Source organism: Corvus kubaryi, unplaced genomic scaffold (assembly GCF_017639235.1).
Source record: "Corvus kubaryi isolate FWS band 111438036 unplaced genomic scaffold, C.kubaryi_AGA036_p1.0 78, whole genome shotgun sequence".
Lineage (NCBI taxonomy): Eukaryota > Metazoa > Chordata > Aves > Passeriformes > Corvidae > Corvus > Corvus kubaryi.
The window spans coordinates 1,792,647-1,810,298 of NW_024582065.1; the positions used below are offsets into that span (position 1 = coordinate 1,792,647).

General features: G+C 51.4%; 1 protein-coding gene across 13 annotated transcripts in view; it reads left to right on the forward strand.

The window, feature by feature from the left end:
- EHMT1 (euchromatic histone lysine methyltransferase 1) overlaps positions 1-17,652 on the forward strand; it is a 116,677-nt gene that overhangs the window by 83,831 nt on the left and 15,194 nt on the right. For 11 of the 13 annotated variants that reach the window (XM_042052289.1, XM_042052295.1, XM_042052293.1 and 8 more), the window contains 10 exons: positions 821-966; positions 3,901-4,044; positions 5,765-5,991; positions 6,625-6,789; positions 7,849-7,931; positions 9,202-9,308; positions 11,170-11,292; positions 13,450-13,551; positions 14,248-14,352; positions 17,179-17,333. In XM_042052289.1, the coding sequence (XP_041908223.1) occupies positions 821-966; positions 3,901-4,044; positions 5,765-5,991; positions 6,625-6,789; positions 7,849-7,931; positions 9,202-9,308; positions 11,170-11,292; positions 13,450-13,551; positions 14,248-14,352; positions 17,179-17,333 (1,357 nt within the window). The remainder of the gene's footprint in view (positions 1-820; positions 967-3,900; positions 4,045-5,764; positions 5,992-6,624; positions 6,790-7,848; positions 7,932-9,201; positions 9,309-11,169; positions 11,293-13,449; positions 13,552-14,247; positions 14,353-17,178; positions 17,334-17,652) is intronic. The other 2 variants (XM_042052298.1, XM_042052299.1) reach the window with 1 other exon arrangement.

The window sequence follows — 17,652 nt, forward strand, 5'->3', positions numbered from 1 at the left end:
CAGCCCAAAACCCAAAGGCTTCTGTGTTGTAAACATTGCAAAGAGAGAGTTTGGGGCAGGACTGGAAGAGGAGGGTAGGGCTGGAATCAACCCCTTTGTCACTAGGCCAGTGTTTTGCAGCCTTGGGTAACCCAGTGGTTGATTTCAATCCAGAGGAACCGCAGGAATATTCCCACAATGACCCCCCTCAAAAGCCCTCATCCACCTTTTCACAGGTTTGTAAATGTTCAACATCTGAGCAAAAGAGATGAGGAAAAGGCAAGAACATGGGAGCATCTTGCTGCTTCCTTTTCCCTGGTTTGTTCTCTTTCCAAAATAAATAATTCTTGGTTGGCTGAGACCAAACAGTCCCAGGAATTTTGTTTTCCCATCTGTGTAATCAGCCTTTGGAAACAGGAGTTTGTGCTTTCCTGATCATCTCTATTTATCACTCCACACTGCCTATTCAAATTTCCACCTCCGGGTGGTTTCCTACAGATTTCCTGGTGCCGGAGCCCAGTGTTGTGGGGAGGAGAGAGAGGCTGATAAAAACCTGCACCTCACTGCTTTGCCTTCCTGAGGTTTTCTCAGACTAAACTGATCTTAACTTACCGTTCTTGATTTCAGCACAGTCAGCTGAGTGTGGCTGGACTTGGAGAAGCACAGCAGGCTTTTGCAAACTCCAGCTGGTGTTCAAGGGTCTCTTTTACAGGGCTAAAGCCTTGAGAGCATTTCAGGACATGGAATGGGAAGAAGTCACAGGACATGGCTGGTGTGGATGGACAGAATCCTTTCTTTCGGAAGAGGATTTGAGTTGATTCCCTGGTTTCGTGTGCCCCAGGTCTCTCCAATGGCCCTGAAGCAATGGAAGTGGATGGTCTCCAGGAAGTGCCCCTGTGTAGCTGTCGAATGGAAACCCCCAAAAGCAGAGAGATCACCACGTTAGCCAACAACCAGTGCATGGCCACGGAGAGTGTGGATAACGAGGTAGGAGCCTGTCCTTTAGCTTCCCACAGCCTTTCCTGCCGAGGACAAGGCCATAAAGAGTGAAAAGCTGTGCCAGGAGCACGTGTGGGGTCACACAGGGGCTCTGGGCCTGCTAGACTGGGACCCTCTGGTGTGAGGAATGGCAGGGCCAGGGTCCCCCTCACTCAGCTGAGGGCTCCAGCACTCTGTGCCTGTCTCAGCGCCGGGGTGAGGCCACTGGGAAGGGAGTGGGTGCTGTGTCTGCGCTGGGAGAGGCTCTGGGTGGGTCTCTCTGGCTTGTCCTGGCCTGTGTGGCTGGATCTGGTTGGTGTAACATTCACGCTTGAGGCCAAGTGAGCTAAAATACATGAACCTGCATCAGAGGGAGCAAATCCAGTCAAGGATTGGAGCTGGTTTGCCTTGACCACGAAGGAACTGCTGCAAACCTTTCTGTGGCCAGGTGTTGAGTTTCAGGAGCTTGGCATGGCCTCTGCTGCCCCAGCCTTCCTCTCTCCTCCTCTCGTTCTCTCCCAAAGCTTCCATGTCCTGGCAGCTCTGCAGCCCCAGGTCTGACTGCCTGACAGGGGTTGCACTCTATGCCTTTGGGTCGCTCACAGCTGGGCTGGTTTGGCTCTGCTGGTTCCAGAAGTGTGGAAGGAAGTGGCAGAAGTGACTCCATTCCAAAATGTGGGAAGTGAGAACTGCAGGGCAAGGATGCACTTGATGGATTCTCCTTTTACTGGGAGGCACTGGGGTTTCTTTTCAGCTTCAGCCTCACTGCAGCTCTCTCACACTCACTGGTGGTGGCACAAGGAGTGAGAACATCCCTAGTTCTCCTCTAGGATCCCAGGAGAAGGGAGGATGGAGAGACAAAGGGATAATCAGGTTTGTAGACCAGCTCTGTTAGTATGTTAGACCACTCTGTTAGTGTGTGCTGGAGAGAGGAATTTCCAAAGAATGGCAAAATTGATTCATCAAAGAGAAAATGTCCTGGGAGACATCTCTGTCCAGAGAGAGGGGGGACCCCAGGGTTTCTAAACAAACACAAGGTGTGGGAAAGCATTCCTGCTCCTGGCTGCGGTGGGTTGACAGTTCTGTCCCTGGATAAATCACAGGGAGGAATAGCAAAGGCCATGCTTTATGTTAGATTCTTTTTAATAATGGGATAAGTGACTCAGAGATGTTATAGGAATATTTTATGTGTGAACAGTGGCTTCTCCAGACTGTCATGTCCTTGGAGAGTGTTATAAATAGCTATGAGCACCCTGCTGCACTCTTTAATGGTTGGAAAACAGCAATTAATCATGTTGAACTTTTCTTAGAGTTTCTAACAAATAATAAAGTGTGGCATAGTAGTGCAGGGTCTTCCTCACATGGGTGGCGCAGCTTTCCACTTGTTAATGGCATTTCCTCAGCTCAGTAAAATCCCTCCTCAGGAAAAGATCCATGGTCCCCTCGTGCCACCCCTGCAGCCCCCGGGGTCGGGGTGGTGACAGGGATCAGTCTGGCCAAGGTGTCCCAGCCACAGGAAGGCTTTGCAGCTGGAATTTGGGAAAGCTGAGTTGGAGATGCTGGGGTGAATGGTGAGCCTAGGTTAATACCCATTCTGTTTTCCCACAGGGGTGTTGTTTCTGCAGGAGTGGAATTAAAAAAAAATTAGAGAGAAAGTTTAGTTTTGTTGAGAAAAAGCAGCAAATCCTTGGCTGGAGCAGAGGGACAGTCTGTGGCACTGAGCCCCTGACTGACCCTGTCATGAGGACAATAAACTCTGCACCTTCCCTGCAAGGGACATTTCCTTGGAGCAGCCTCTCACTTTCATATTCCTAGTTTATAAATCTCCTTTGCCAGGTATTTGGGGAAAGCAGGATTATTATCAAGGGGAGCTTGAAACAGGATGCAGAGAGCGCTGTGTCGTGCTGGCAGGTGACAGCTGGGCTGGGACAGTGTGGTGGCTGCAGGAGGTGCTGATCCCTCTGTGCAGCAGAGCAAGGAACACTGGCTGGGAACAGGGAACCCCAGTGATGGAACCTGCTGCCAGTGGCAGGACAAGGTGGGGCACAAGAAGGCCTGGAGTGATAGGAGAAGGGGGATGGCTTTAAGCTGTAGGAGGGCAGGTGAAGATTGGATATTGGGAAGGAATTGTTCCCTGGGAGGGTGGGCAGGCCCTGGCACAGGGTGCCCAGAGCAGCTGGGGCTGCCCCTGGATCCCTGGCAGTGCCCAAGGCCAGGCTGGACATTGGGGCTGGGAGCAGCCTGGGACAGTGGAAGGTGTCCCTGCCTATGGCAGGGGTGGCACTGGATGGGCTTTAAGGTCCCTCCAACCCAAACCATTCCATGATTCTGTGATTCTCTGATTTTTAAGCCCAGAGCTGTAGATTGGTGAAATCCTTTGGAAAACCTGCTCCAAACACGACTTCAGCTGAGCTCTCATGAAAGCCTGGCTCTTCATCCCTGTGGTCTGGGCAGAGGCCAGTGCTGGAACCAGCACAGACGATAACTTCTCTGGCAATGAGGAGCAATTATTTTTCCCTTTATCTTGCTGTGACTCCGACTTCTGAGCAGTAACAAGATTTAGTGCGTACGGTCTCGTTCTCTTGGTCACTGACACCCGCTCTTCCTGGCAAGAGGAGAGTGTGTGTTGTGTGAGTCAGGCCCCTGGGACTGCCCCTTCTGCTGCTTGGCTGTTGCCTATTTCCAGTTATGATTTTGTTGTCGTCGTTGCAAGGAACAAATGACTCGGGGTGCACATGCATGTTAGTTAGTAAATGATGCATTCCTTCCTGAGAGCAGCTTTCACAGCTTCCTGCTGCACTGCTAATGCTCTCTGGCACACAGCTGAATTCCTGTGAAAAAGCCAGGCCTCCTCGAGGCAGCGTGCAAAATCTTCCTCCGCACAAGCACAGGGAGTGTTGTGGTCTCCAGTAATTTCATTTCCTTTAATTTCTCCTGTTCCAGCTGGGCCGATGCACAAACAGTGTGGTTAAGTATGAACTGATGCGCCCGTCTAACAAAGTCCAGCTTTTGGTGCTGTGTGAGGACCATAGAGGGAGGATGGTGAAACACCAGTGTTGCCCTGGCTGTGGATACTTTTGCACTGCAGTAAGTCCGTGCTCTCAATCTAGGGAAGGGGGTACCTGTTGCAGTAGCTGGAAGCTGAAGGTGGAGATGGTCCCTAAAGGGGTTTCCTGACTTCCTGGCATCAGCCCCACCTCGTTCCACAGCACATCAGGAGGTGTTTTCAATAGGAATGTGTGTGAGGGTAGCTGAAATCATCAGCTTTATCTTCCTGGAGACCCCCAAGGGGTGCTACCAAAGGGATTTCACATGCTGGAAGTGTTGCCTTTGGAATTTCTTTGGAACAAGGGTTTGTTGTTTTTCTTTCTGTGTACAGATCAATCTCATCAAAAAATGTCTCAGCTTGGTTTGTAAATGAACCTGTGCCCCCACTTCTGTGTCCCCTCAGGATGGGGATCCTGAGTGGTGGCACTGGACCAAGGCAGTGTTGGAGATCTCAATTAGATCAGATATTAGGAAGATTAAATATTAGGAAGAAACTGTTCCCTGTGAGGGTGGTGAGGCCCTGGCACAGGGTGCCCAGAGAAGCTGCGGCTGCCTCTGGATCCCTGAAGTGTCCGAGGCCAGGTTGGAGCAACCTGGGATAGTGAAAGGTGTCCCTGCCCATGGCAGGGGGGTGGAACCAGATGAGATTTAAGGTCCCTTCCAACCCAAACCACTCTGTGATCTCCTGCTGCTTCTTCCACCTCTGCCACCGAGGCTTTTAAGGGACTTGGTGCAGTCCTTTAGTGGCCAGTGTCCTGCTTTCCCTGTGGATAAAGCTGAAGGGCACCAATCGAGGCCTCACGGAGTGATGATTAGGCTTAATTGTGTGATGCTGGTATTTTCGAGATGACTCAAGGAAAGATGCTGCAGTAGTCTCAAGCGTTATTGTAGTAAATGGAGCCATCCTGGGTTTTCCTGCTGAGTCAAAGATCATTTAGAAGATAAAACCCTCAAAACCCTTCAAGGCATTTTGCAAAGCTGAAATAGAGTTAATTAGATGGCTTGGGAGGACTGAATTCAGGAGAAAAGGGGGTTTGACTGGCCTTTCCTTGCACTCTCTCACATCTCTCAGTGCTGTGTCCTGGTGCACAGAGGTGAACCTGGAGTGTTTGTCTGTGCCACCCATCACCAGCCCAGAGCACAGCAGGGCTTCAGGCAGCACTGACACCACAGGGCAAGGAGTTCTGGGGTCCTGCACAGCAGTTGCAGGGACTTTGCTAGAAAGGGAAAATAATTAGAAGAGGAATTGCCCAGTTTGTTGCATGAGCAGACAGCTTGGTTGGGTTAATTAGGCTGGTCCAGGCAGAAGAGTCACATAATTTGGGTTACAGTGGGGTCAGTGACAGATTCTTGCAGATTCTTGAGTGCTTTGTGTACAGCTTTAATTTGTTTTAGGTAGCTTTAATGCTGGCTCAGCACAGGTCTGAAGTTTTCCGGTTTTGGGGGCGTCCTTACAGTGCACTGGCACTTCTAGAGACAGAAGCGAGAACTTCAAGCGTTAGAGGGAAGAGCTGGAAATTGGGACTCCTTTGTTCTGTTTCCCAAGCACAATTCAAAACCTTGCTTTGCAGTCCTTAACCAAGTGAGTTTTTCCCCCTTTACCTTGATTTTGTTCTCTTCTAAAGAAGTGGCAGTGCTTGCTTTACTGTACTGGACGCAGCGGGGCCGAGAGAGGTGGTGAGAGGAGTGGCATGGAGCGTGTGAAGGGGTGAGGCACGGCCCGAGCCGGGGCTGAATTCCTTCTCTGTGGTTTTTTAAGGGCACTTTCATGGAGTGTCAGCCTGAGAGCAGCATCTCCCACCGCTTCCACAAGAGCTGTGCCTCGCAGGTGAATGACACCAGCTACTGCCCACACTGCGGGGAGGAGGCCTCCAAGGCCAAGGAGGTGACAATAGCCAAGGCTGACACGACCTCCACGGTGTCCCTGAGCTACGAGCAGCAGAAACCGGCGGCTGTGGAGGGCAGGGCCGACACCACGACGGGGAGGTGAGCTCGGGAGCATGGGGGGATCTCAAACCTCCAGGCTCTGATTTGAATGTTTGGGCTCCTCCTGACGAGCCAAGTGCTGCCTGTGCCGGCTCAGCTGCAGGAATCCGCAGGGGTGTTCTGTGTCACTCGCTGCCCCAGAGCTGAGGCAGAGGCTCTGGAGGTGGGAGGGTTCAGGAGTTAAACCATTCCTTCCTCTTATTGCTAGGAGCGGAATAATAGTGGGATTAGTTGATGTTGCCAGGTTTGCTGAGTGGCAGAGATTCCCATCTGCAGCTCCTGACTTGCACTCGTGAGCACAAGTGCAAAGAGAGGAGGAAAGCACAAATCAAACCAGCCCTGTGTTGCACAGTGCTCTGACTTCCCATCCCTTCTGGCCTTGTTTAGGTGGCTTTAAGTCTTGTCCCATGTGCCTGGGTCTCCCGTAGCACAGAGCACATCAAGATGTAATCACAAGGCAGTGCAGTTCCTTTCTGGGGCAAGTTCTTACCGAAAAATATATTGGTTTGTGTTTTGATTTCAGTTACACTTATCTGTATTTAAAATGCATTTGCTTTCCTTTTTTGGCATGAGAGACACTGTTGTGTATTTTTAATGGTTGTGCTTTGGCTGTCTCTCATTTTTCCTCTTCAGTGGCACTGGGATGAGGTTGTCAGAGGAAGACAAGCCAGAAAGTTCGGCTGCCGAAGGGTTTGACATGGCTGGGTCTTCAGTTTTTCCAAAGCCTACTACTAACTTGACCCAGGGACCAGTTAAAGAAACTCTGGAAAGTGCCCTGATTGCCCTGGACTCCGAAAAGTAAGAAAAAAAACCATTGGGTCACTCCAGTTCCCAGCAAAGTTGCTTAGCCTAGAGAAAATGAGATTTAGCTTCTCTGGATTTTGGTCCAGCTCAGAGCTTTTATTGTTCACTTTGCTCATTAGTCATCCCCAACAGATTTGGGAGAACTGTTACAGCTCTAAATGTCTTATTGATTACTCTGGAGGATTTAGTTTTTCACTGGCTCTTCAGCTGCAGCTGTAACTTCTGGGGGCTCCTGTTCACAGCAGTGAGACCCAGAATTTGTTGCTGAGCTGCACTGAACAGATCCAGTCCTCATTGGAACAGGGCTGGCTGGGGCTAGAGCTGGAAATTTTAAGACCTCATTCTGGAGACTTGTTTTTCTGGAGCTGTATCAGAGAATCAGAGAAGGTTTAGGTTAGAACTGACCTTAAAGATCACCTTGTTCCACCCCCTGCTGTGGGCACAGACACCTTCCACTATCCCAGGCTGCTCCAAGCCCCAATGTCCAAGCTGGCCTTGGACACTTCCAGGGATCCAGGGGCACCCTGTGCCAGGGCCTTCCCACCCTCCCAGGGAAGGATTTCTTTCATATATTTAATCCTAAATTTCCCCTCTTTCAGTCTGAAGCCATTCCCTGTGTCCTGTCTCTCCATCCCTTGTCCCCAGTCCCTCTCCAGCTCTCCTGGAGCCCCTTTAAGCCCTGCAAGGGGCTCTGAGCTCTCCCTGGAGCCTTCTCTTCTCTGGATAAACATCTCCAGCTGTCCCAGCCTGGTTTCAGAGCAGAGGGGCTCCAGCCCTGGGAGCAGCTCTGGGGCCTCCTCTGGATTCACTCCAGCAGCTCCACATCCTCGTGCTGGGGATCCCAGATTTGGAGGCAGCTCTGCAGGTGGGGTCTCACCTGAGTGGGACAGAGGGGTAGAACCCCCTCTCCCCTGCTGCTCACACTGAGGGATGAGCCCAGAACTCCCTAGGCCAGACTTTGTCACGCCCATGGGTGGCCGTGGGGGAGTGACATTCCTGGTTGTTTTCCCTGGGGATTAATTCCATTAATTCACCTTTTCCCCGCTCCTGCAGGCCCAAGAAGCTGCGGTTCCACCCGAAGCAGTTGTACTTCTCTGCCAGGCAAGGGGAGCTGCAGAAGGTCCTGCTGATGTTGGGTAGGTGCCTCCTCCCCACGCCAGGGCCCGTCTGGCAGCACTCCCAGCTCCTGCCAGGCAGTGCCAGCGGCCACTTCCCAGCATGGCATCACGTCACATTCCCACTGCCCCCGGGGAGTGGAGCTGGAGCAGAGACACTCCTGCAAGGGATGTGTCATTGCAAAGGGCTTCATCTCCCTGGGAAATGTGCACTGTTCCCCACTCGTGTCTGCATTCGAGTGTGGGTTTATCCACACAAGCTGGTTGTGTCCCCAAAATGACCTCCATGGGGTTTTTCCCATCCCCTCTCCATGCAGTGGACCCATATTTGCATCCAGTAGAGAGGGAAAAGATGGGAGTCAGCTTAAGCCAAGACCCATCAGCAAGAGGGCAAAAAGGAAGAGCTCAGTCCATGGGGTTTGTTTTGGGGTACAGAGCTGCCTGTCACCAGATGCCTTTGAGCTGCTGAGCTTGTTTTTACCAAGCAATATTCCCCAGGAATCTCCCCCTCTGAAGGACACGATGTTTCCTCAGGATGCTTCCTTTCCTCTCCGGTACTTTGCTGTACATTTTTGGATGCTTTCTGTTCTTGCCCTTTATCAGTTCATTCTTTTTTTTTTTTTTTTTTTTTTTTTTTGTCTAGCAAGTGTTTGCTCCATTGTTCCTGTCTTCAATAGCACAGAAATGTTACTCATTGATATTTAACTACAGCCTCATCATACACAACGTGTTATCATGCCCAGACATCTTTGTCTGGCTGTCAGCATCATCTGTCAGTCTCTGCACAGCTGTGAGAATCTCTGGCCAGATCCTGAGCCTGCGTGGACAAATTCCATCCATGCTGCAGCTCTGTCTTTGCAGGGGTGCAACAAGGATCACTGACATTAACTGCAGTTAACAGTGGTGGGACAGAGGCCAGGTGGTGCCAACCCTTTGCTGTTCCTAATTTCTGGGTTGCTTTAAACCTAGCAGTGATTTTTTTTTCTTTTTATCCTCGTGTGCTGTTTGTTGTTTTTGAGAATCTGAGGGACGTGGATTTGGAGAGGTAGCAATACCTTAAAAAAGTATTGAATTCCATGGTGTTTCTAAGCCCTGGGTTTGAGGGCTGTTGCATATTGAATGTTCAGGGGACTGCCCTGGGAGCTTTCTGGTGAAATGTGCACTGAGACGTGAGCAGGGCTGAGGACGGGCTGGGAACCCATCCTTTAAAAGCCTGTGGCTGAGGCATGATTCTCCTGTTACACTTCAATCTCTGAATTGTGGTTGAAAGTGTCTCTGCTCTGTTTTGCAGTGGATGGAATTGACCCTAATTTTAAAATGGAGCATCAGAGTAAGAGAACCCCTCTCCATGCTGCCGCCGAGTCTGGCCACGTGGACATCTGCCATATGCTCATTCAGGTCTGTCTGCACTCCAGTCCTCTGTAACGAGCCATTTGCTGTGGGCTTTGGTCTGTCCCACATGGAATCAGCAGTGGAAAATCCCTCCTGTAAAAAACCTCCTCAATGCCAGGGCTTTGCTGAGGGAGGAGTGGGGCAGAGTAACGGGAGGGCTTGGAGGACACAGCTGAAATCGTCCTTCTGGGCTGTTCTCCAGGCAAGGAGCAGGGGAAGACTGGATGCAGGGCACTGTGGGGCAGGTGGGGATCTGTGCCTCAGCACAGCCAGAGCTGGGCGCTGCCAGATGTGCCAGCACAGCCTGCTGCACTGCCAGGTGTGCTGCCAGGCTGCAGGGGATCTCCAAGCTCTTTGTTTTGACCTCCAAGCCAGGCCGCTCTTTGTGACGAGGGCAGTGAGGCTCTGGAGCCTGGCAGCTGCCAGGCCCTGCCTTCCCTTCTGTCAAAACCTGAGGAACTCCAGCAGGATTTTCCTCTGCAGTGTGAATGTCTCACCTGTGGAAAGGAGTGAAGGGATGGTGTAAGTTTGGTTTCTTGTCTGGGATATGGATACTGACTGAGGGAAGATGGTCAAAGCTGTAGAGATGTCGTTGAGCCTTCTCCGAAACGATGTGAAGAAGAAAAAGAAGGATTAAAAAAAGTTACAGTTTTTCTTCTTTGTACTGGTGTACCTGCTCTGGAGTGACTGGAAGTGTTTTGTTTACCCTGTGGGATTGGGAAACCTTAAAGGGCTGTTGAGAAGGCAGCAGTGACTGGCCCTTGGAAATGATCCTGCTGGGAGGATGCATTTCAGCACCCGGAGCTGGAGGCTTTCAAGTGCTGTTTGAAGGCAGCAATGGCTGCTCTCACTGAGATTACTGCATGTGAAGACAGTGGAATGAGGAAAAGGAGCAAAACTTGTGAGATACTACAAACAATTTAATTATCAGTAGGGTTGGTTTGTTTCCAGAGTGCTTCATCTTGTCTCTCCCTGATGTCTGGCTTCTGCACCAGCCAGTGTTTGGCTGGGCATGGCCCCAGCCTGTTCCACGTGAAATGCCTCTCCTCTGCTTCAAATAGCTCTGGCTGTGCAAAAGAATCAAAACAAAGGAATTCAGTGGGAGGCACCTGAAAGCAACTCCTTGTGCCAGGTGAACCTGAGTCAGCTGCTGTGAACAGGTCTGAGCCTCACACACACACACACACACACCCCTGCCAAGAGCTGTGTGCCTGAGACCTTCTGGGTTTGAGTTTTGGGTGGTTCCTGAGCTCAGCCCAAGGGTTAAAGCAGGCAGGATAACCTGACAGAGCCACGGGTTGGAAAAGAGTGAGGTTTTGGTTGAAGGCACTCTGGGTTGAAGTGAACATCTCCTCAGAGACCTCTGTGGAAATGGTGCCATTGCCTTCCACAGGAATATTTAGCCAATCCCCAGGATGTTTTTTACAGCTCCTGCTTCTGTTGCAATCAGCAAGTTGTTCCTACTGCTTGTGACATTGAGAAGAGCTGGTTGTTTTAGTCTAAATGATAGACCAGGGAAAACAAAGCTGCTGCAAGAAGGAGGAGGCTGATTCTTCCAAATTGTTACACAAACAATATCTAGAAAGTAGGAGTACAAAATCTATTAATAACAGGAGTTATTTAATACCAGCTGTTGGCTTCCTTACAGTTCCTTCCTGGCTGGGGAAGGCAGGAGAGGGGGCAGGCAGTGTGTGCTGTTTCCAGAGCAGGTGGGGTTGCACTGCCTTCTTTCCTGGTTTTATTTCTCCCTTTTTATTCTTTTCTCCCCTGCTTAATATGGCTAAATTTCAGGAAAAAGTCTTGTTATTAAATCTCTACTCCCACATCCTTCCTGTGCTAATTGGCCTTGTCTTTGGCCTCCCAACAGGCTGGTGCTAACATTGACACCTGCTCCGAGGACCAGAGGACCCCACTGATGGAAGCAGCAGAAAACAACCACCTGGAAACTGTGAAATACCTGATCAAGGCTGGAGCACTTGTAGATCCCAAGGTAGTTTATTCCTTATATTTTTCTCCTGAGGAAGCCTCTGTCCAACATTTCTTCCTTGGAGTTTTGGGTGGAAGTGCCCAGGCTGAGGAAAAATGGGCTGGGTTGTTTTGGAGCAAAGGCTGGAAGTGTCATAATCTCATTTTCCTGCTGGCCATGAGCTGTTTGGGGCAAGTGTTGCCACTTTGTGGCACCAACTGTCAGGGGGATTTGATTTCATAAGTCTTAGTGTCACAAATCTGTTGCAGTGGAGTTGGATTTCAGAGTTCCCTTCTCTGTAGACTCTAATAATGAGACTTTTGGGGTGATGTTTTAAAGTGGGCTGGTAATTAGATGCTTGCCAAGCCAGGAAAAATGACAGAGGAAGCTTTCCTTTCCAAAGGACTGATGTGTGGATTCTTGCAGTCACGCAAGTGGCAAAGCTGAACCCCATCTTTAAACTCTACCCCTTAATTTAAACCAAAACAATAAAATGCAGCTGTCTCTTTGCCTTTAGCATGCTCTGGTTGCATTGCAATCTTGGAAAATATACAGATCATTTATTAGTCACATAAATCAAATGCTATTTGGAGCACAGGAACCCTCCCCATGTGAACTCCTTATTGTCACAACCTGCTGCTCTTGGCTGGGTTTGGGAAGGAACTGGCAGGATTGCACAGGGTACCAAGTGCTGCCCAATCCAAGCCTTAAATGGATCCTTGGGAGGCTGGTTCCGAGCTGGGAAGGGGGAAAGGACAAGACAGGCACGTGTGGGTTCATGCTGGCCACTGTCCCAAACGTCTTGGAGCAGCCCAGACATCTCACCTGATTTATTCCCATGGGAGAGAAGAGAGGGGAATTTGTGCTTCTGAAGGTAAAGGGAAGGAGATAAATTCTGAGCTTGCAAAAGCAAACTAGAAGCCTGAGATCACACCTGAGGACTAGGCTGGTTTATTATGTTAATTAGTTTCTTGGGCCAGCTCAGGCCTCTGTTTGAAAGCAGCAGTGTTGGTTTGGAAGCAGCTCCAGCTGTTTCCATGGGAAATCCAGCCCTTACCTGGGGCAGGTGTGTGTGTGGAGCCCTGGGGCTGCAGGGGAGGGAGCTGGGTGGGGGCTTCCCAGCCCCCAGGGGGAAGCTGTTGGTCCTGTTACCAGGATGGAAAAGCCCCACTCAAAACCTGAAGAGATTTTACAATAAAATCTGCCTGCTCTCCCAGGGCTGAGGGGCTGTGCTTGGGCCTTGCCAATCCAAGGGGAAAGCTGTGGAATTCTTCAGATGGAGCAGGCACTTACAGGGGTGGAGAAACTCCTTCTGTGTCCCAAGGAGCCCCCATGCTGCAATCCCTGACCTGAGATGTCCCCTCCTTGCTCAGGGAGTTGTTCCCTCACCCTGCATCACATCAGCTCCATCCCAAAGCTCTCACCTCCAGTGGTGCTTCCAGGGATTTAGCTGGAAGGAGTCATTTGGTTTTCAGTCTTTTGTTTCATCCTCCTGATTTCCTGCTCTCCCAGCCTTACTCTGTGCTAAGCTCTTGGGATGTAAATGCCTATAAAATCAGGCTGCAGCCAGAGAGATCTTTGGTGTGAGGGTGGGAGCATCTCCATCATGACTCACAGCCTGTCCATCTCCTCCAGACCTTGAATTCCCAGCTCCCAAAGGCGTTTTTCCTTTCAAACCTCGAGGCTGTTTTTATCTCCTGTCTGGGCAGATGGCTGTGGGCAGGCTGGGGACAGACACCACACCCCTGTGCCCTGCTGCCAGGTGCTGGGATAAGACCTTGGGCTAACAAAACCCAGCAAAAAACCTGGAGAAATGGAGCATTTCAAGTTGAGACAAGGCTACTTTTCTGATGTAAAGTGCAAACTTTGCCTGCGTGAGGAATTTCTGCTTCCCTTTGGCTCTCCAGCACATGGAGAGGAGTGGGGAAGGGGGCATCACTGCCAAGGTTTGGGGCTGGTACCTTTGCCAGGCTTTGCAAAGCCCTTTGCACTCTCAGCCTCCTCTGCACGGGTGGCACCTCTTTGGTGTGAAGCTCCTGAGCTCTGCTCAGTGCTGGCCCTGGCTCCTGCTCTCTGCCCTCCTGCCAGTGGGCTGGGGGCTTTTGGAGTTCTCTGCTCCATCTGGGAACTTCTCTGCTGTTTCTGAGCGTCCCTGAGGGTTTGTTCTGTGCTTGCGTGCAGGATGCCGAGGGCTCCACGTGTCTGCACTTGGCAGCCAAGAAGGGGCACTATGACGTGGTTCAGTACCTGCTCTCCAATGGGAAGATGGATGTCAACTGCCAGGTGAGGCCTTCCCTCGGCCAGGAGCTGCTTTTCCCAGGCCAGGGACTCCCTCAGCACTGTGCTGACTGCCCAGGGCTCACTTAAGTACGGTCCTGCTGCGGGGGGACACCTCCACATCATTCCAGGGTGACAATCCTGTGGGCCTCCTGTCTGCTGGGGACTGCGATGCCCTCACTGCCCTCAGGGAAACTTCCCTTGGTTTGTAGTTTCTCCTTGGCCCTGACTTTGCTGTGGAGCAAAGTTGCTCCAGGGTGTCCTTGTGCTTTTCCTGGTGGGGGGATCATGGACAATGGTGTGGGATGGGTCAAGCCTGGCACTTGTCATTGTGGGGTTTGTCCATTGCTGTGGGGTTTGTCCATTGCTGTGGGGTGACACAGAGCTGCACCTGAGGCAGGTCCTCCAGGCTTCTCAGGGAGTTTCTCTAAGATCTTTTACACAACCTGGGTGCTCATTGTGCCTTTTGGACAGTACTTGGACAACCTGGAGATGCAATGCCAGCCTGCTGAGCCGGAATAAACTCCAGCTGGCTCAGGTGTGCTGCTCCAGTGACGCTGGGTTCTGCAGGACCTGAGGGACCTGCAGCAGTGCAGACTGAAGGGGAATGATGAGAGGGACCAGGGGGAGGGCAGGGGTGTGTGGGGAGCCCGCAGGAGGCTGTGTCTGTCCTGTGTGTCACCCTTTGCTGTCCCTGCCCAGGATGACGGGGGCTGGACGCCGATGATCTGGGCCACGGAGTACAAGCACATTGAGCTGGTGAAGCTGCTGCTGGCCAAGGGCTCGGACATCAACATCCGTGACAACGTAAGGCTCCTCTGGAATCTCCTTCAGGAATTACAAACAATCTCTGTTTAAACCCCAGCCACGCTCGAGGTGACAGATTTTGGGCTCAGTCCCTTGCCACAGTGTGAGTGAGAGAGTTTTCCTGTATTCTGGGAAGAAGTTTGGCGGCTGCTGGGCTGTCGTTTCCCTGCAGCTGCTCTGTCACAGCCTGTAAGGATGCTGTTTGGAATTCTCAGCTCTGAGCCTCGCCGATTCCCATCCCTTTGGGTCCATTGTGCTGCCGCTGGACACTGCACCAGGCAGATCCCCTCGAGTCCAGACCTACCAGCTCCATGTTTGTCCCAGGCCAGTGACTCTGGGTGTGGGTTAGGGGCACTCTGTGTGCCTTTTGAGGGGAATGAGCTCGTATTTGTGTTTCCGGATGGGCTGGGCACTCTGCCAGCAGCTCTCAAAGCCTGGCTTTTCCTGGGCGTCACCAGCACGAAGCTCTGATGTGTCCAGAGCATGGCCAGGCTGGAGCTGGCTCCTGGCCTGCTCTTCACCTCCATAAATCCTGCTGCAGTGGGATGCACCCAGTGCTTGAGTCCCTGGGAGCTCTGTGGGACCCACAGCGCTGCCTGAGGGGCTGTGCCTGCTGCTTTCCCAGGGATTTACAAGGAAATGGAGAAGATACAAAGGAGATACTGTCTGCTTTTCTCCCAGCTTCTTCAGGAGTGTCATTGTAGCAGCACAGGTCCTCTTTTTCCTTATACTGTGTTTCTCATTTTTTCTTTGGAGTCTCTACAGATATTGAAGTGTGGTGTCACCCCATTCCTGGAAGTGTCCAAGGCCAGGTTGTGGACAGGGCTTGGAGCAGCCTGGGATAGTGGAAGGTGTCCCTGCCCATGGCAGGGGGTGGGACTGGATGAGCTTTGAGGTCTCTTCCAACCCAAACCAAAGCAAACCCTTCTGTGTCTCTGTGATTGTGTGGTTTTACCCCAGCCAGTCACTGAGCCCCTCACAGTCCCAGTGGGGAGAGAATCAGAAGGGTAAAAGGTAGAAAAAGACTTCTGGGTTGAGATACAGACAGTTTAATAAGGAAAGCCAAAGCCACACACACAGGCAAAGCAAAACAGGGAATTCATTCCCCTCTTCCCATGGTTGGACAGGTGTTCAGCACTACCAGGAGAGCAGGGCCCCATCCCACAGAGCAGTGACCTGGGAAGACAAAAACCATCACTCCCAACATCCCCCTTCCTTCTTCTTTCCCCACTTTATATCCCGAGCTGATGTCAGATGGTCTGGAATATCCCTTTGGTCAGGGTCACCTGTCCTGCTGTGTCCTCCCAGCTTTCCATGTCCCCCAGTCTCCTCCCCAGTGTGGAGGAGGGCTCTGTGTCAGCCCTGCTCAGCAACTGCAAAACCATCTCTGTGTCACCACCCCTGTGTTCAGCACAGCCCCACACCAGCCACTGGGAAGAAACCACAGCTAAAACCAGCACACTTAGGTAGTTCCCAGTTCCCAGGCAGGTCTGGATCCAATGCTGTTCCTAAAAACAAGGTGAGAGGGGGCTTCTTGGGCTGTTCCATCTGATTGCTGACTCGGAACGAAACGGACTCGTTTGATCTGTCACAGCTTCAAGATCACACGTTAATGACGAACATCAAATCAACTCAGTCAACAATTTACTTGAAAGAAAACTGTGCTCTTAACAGCTGTGCATGTCACACATCCATCCTGGACCTGCAGCTGGGGTGTCCTGATGGATGTGGTTTAAGGACATTTAAGGACAAATGTCACTCGTGCTGGGAAACATCCCACTCTGGGAGAAATGCTTTTGATTGTGATGCTGCCTTTTAGGCAGGAACAATGCAAGGCAGAGCCCCAGGCCAGGTGTCTGTGGCCTGTCTGGGCTGCAGCATGTGGATGCAACCCACAGGATGGATGTTTTCTGTACACTGGTATGGGATTTTTCTAGATGATACCATAAAGGGAGGCAGGAGCTGGGTAGAAAAGTGTCTCCCCCTCCTTGGTGGGTGGCAGTAGCTCCCCATTTAAGGCAGGACCTTAACTTATGTGGTAACCCCACAAACACTCCAGCAGCAGCTTTGTTTTTGCTTTAAAAAGAAGAAAAAAGCAGAATAGCTGTGTGATCATTACTATCATTTCTGACTGTTGTCATCGACGTCTTCAGAGCCTGTTGTGGGGAAGGGATCGACGTGTGCTGCAAATTGCAGTGTAACAGAAAACAGCATCATCACTTAAAATATCCCCATCAGAAAGATGAGTGTTCAGCTATTTCCAGTGCTGCTGGTGAGAGATGAGTACACACAGTATTTAAGAGATGCCTGGAGTCAGATTGATTGCTTACCCCGTGGCTCCTGATTCTCTTTCTGGCACCTTCACATACCCTATGTGCTCTTTTTCTCCTTAATTTCGTGCTGTGCTCTTTTTCTCCTTAATTTTGCAGCCCTGGGAGGCACAGTAGCTTTCCTGGCTGTTGGGGCTGGGGAAACTCAGCTTCCAGCCTTTTCCAGCATGTTTGTTCATGTCTGTCACCTCTTTCCTGGATTGATCCAGATTGGTTTGCGGCTTAGAGACAGACGAGCTGTCTGTGTGTGTGTAGGGAAGGTGATGGATTGCCTTGTGTGCAGCCTCCCTGTGCTTGGTATGCAGAGGTGGATGGAGTGGGAACTCCCTCCTTTGCTGCTCCAAGGTTTCCCTGTCCACCCTGGCACTCCCAGCCAGAGGGAGCAGCGTGGGGATGGCAGCCACACATTGAACGCTGCAGGTGCGGAGCTGAGGAAGGTGAGGTCCCGAAGCCAGGGGGTTTTAAACAATCTCTGCTCTGTTCTCTTTCCTTCCAGGAGGAGAACATTTGTTTGCACTGGGCTGCTTTTTCTGGCTGTGTTGACATCGCTGAGATCCTGCTGGCAGCAAAGTGTGACCTGCACGCCGTGAACATCCACGGCGACTCGCCCCTGCACATCGCGGCCCGAGAGAACCGCTACGAGTGTGTGGTGTAAGTGCACTGCTCACCCCTCTCCCTGCCTCTCTGGCTGCTGCCTGCCAGGCTCAGGAGAGCCTCTGGAATGCCTTTGGCCTTCACACACAGCCCAGGATTGGGATGGAGGGCTTGTTTTGCTCCCGGGGTGGTGGGCGCGAGGTACCAGCTGCTGCCAGAGCTGCTCAGCAGACGTGGCGCGTTCTGGAGTCTGAGGGGCTGTGCTCAGCCTGGGCTTCCCAGCAGGAAGGTGTCAGGCTTCCTTGATTAAAGCTTTTTTTTCCCCACAACTAGCATGGTAACAGGGCTTTTCCTTTGCTTCATCCCTGCTCTGAAT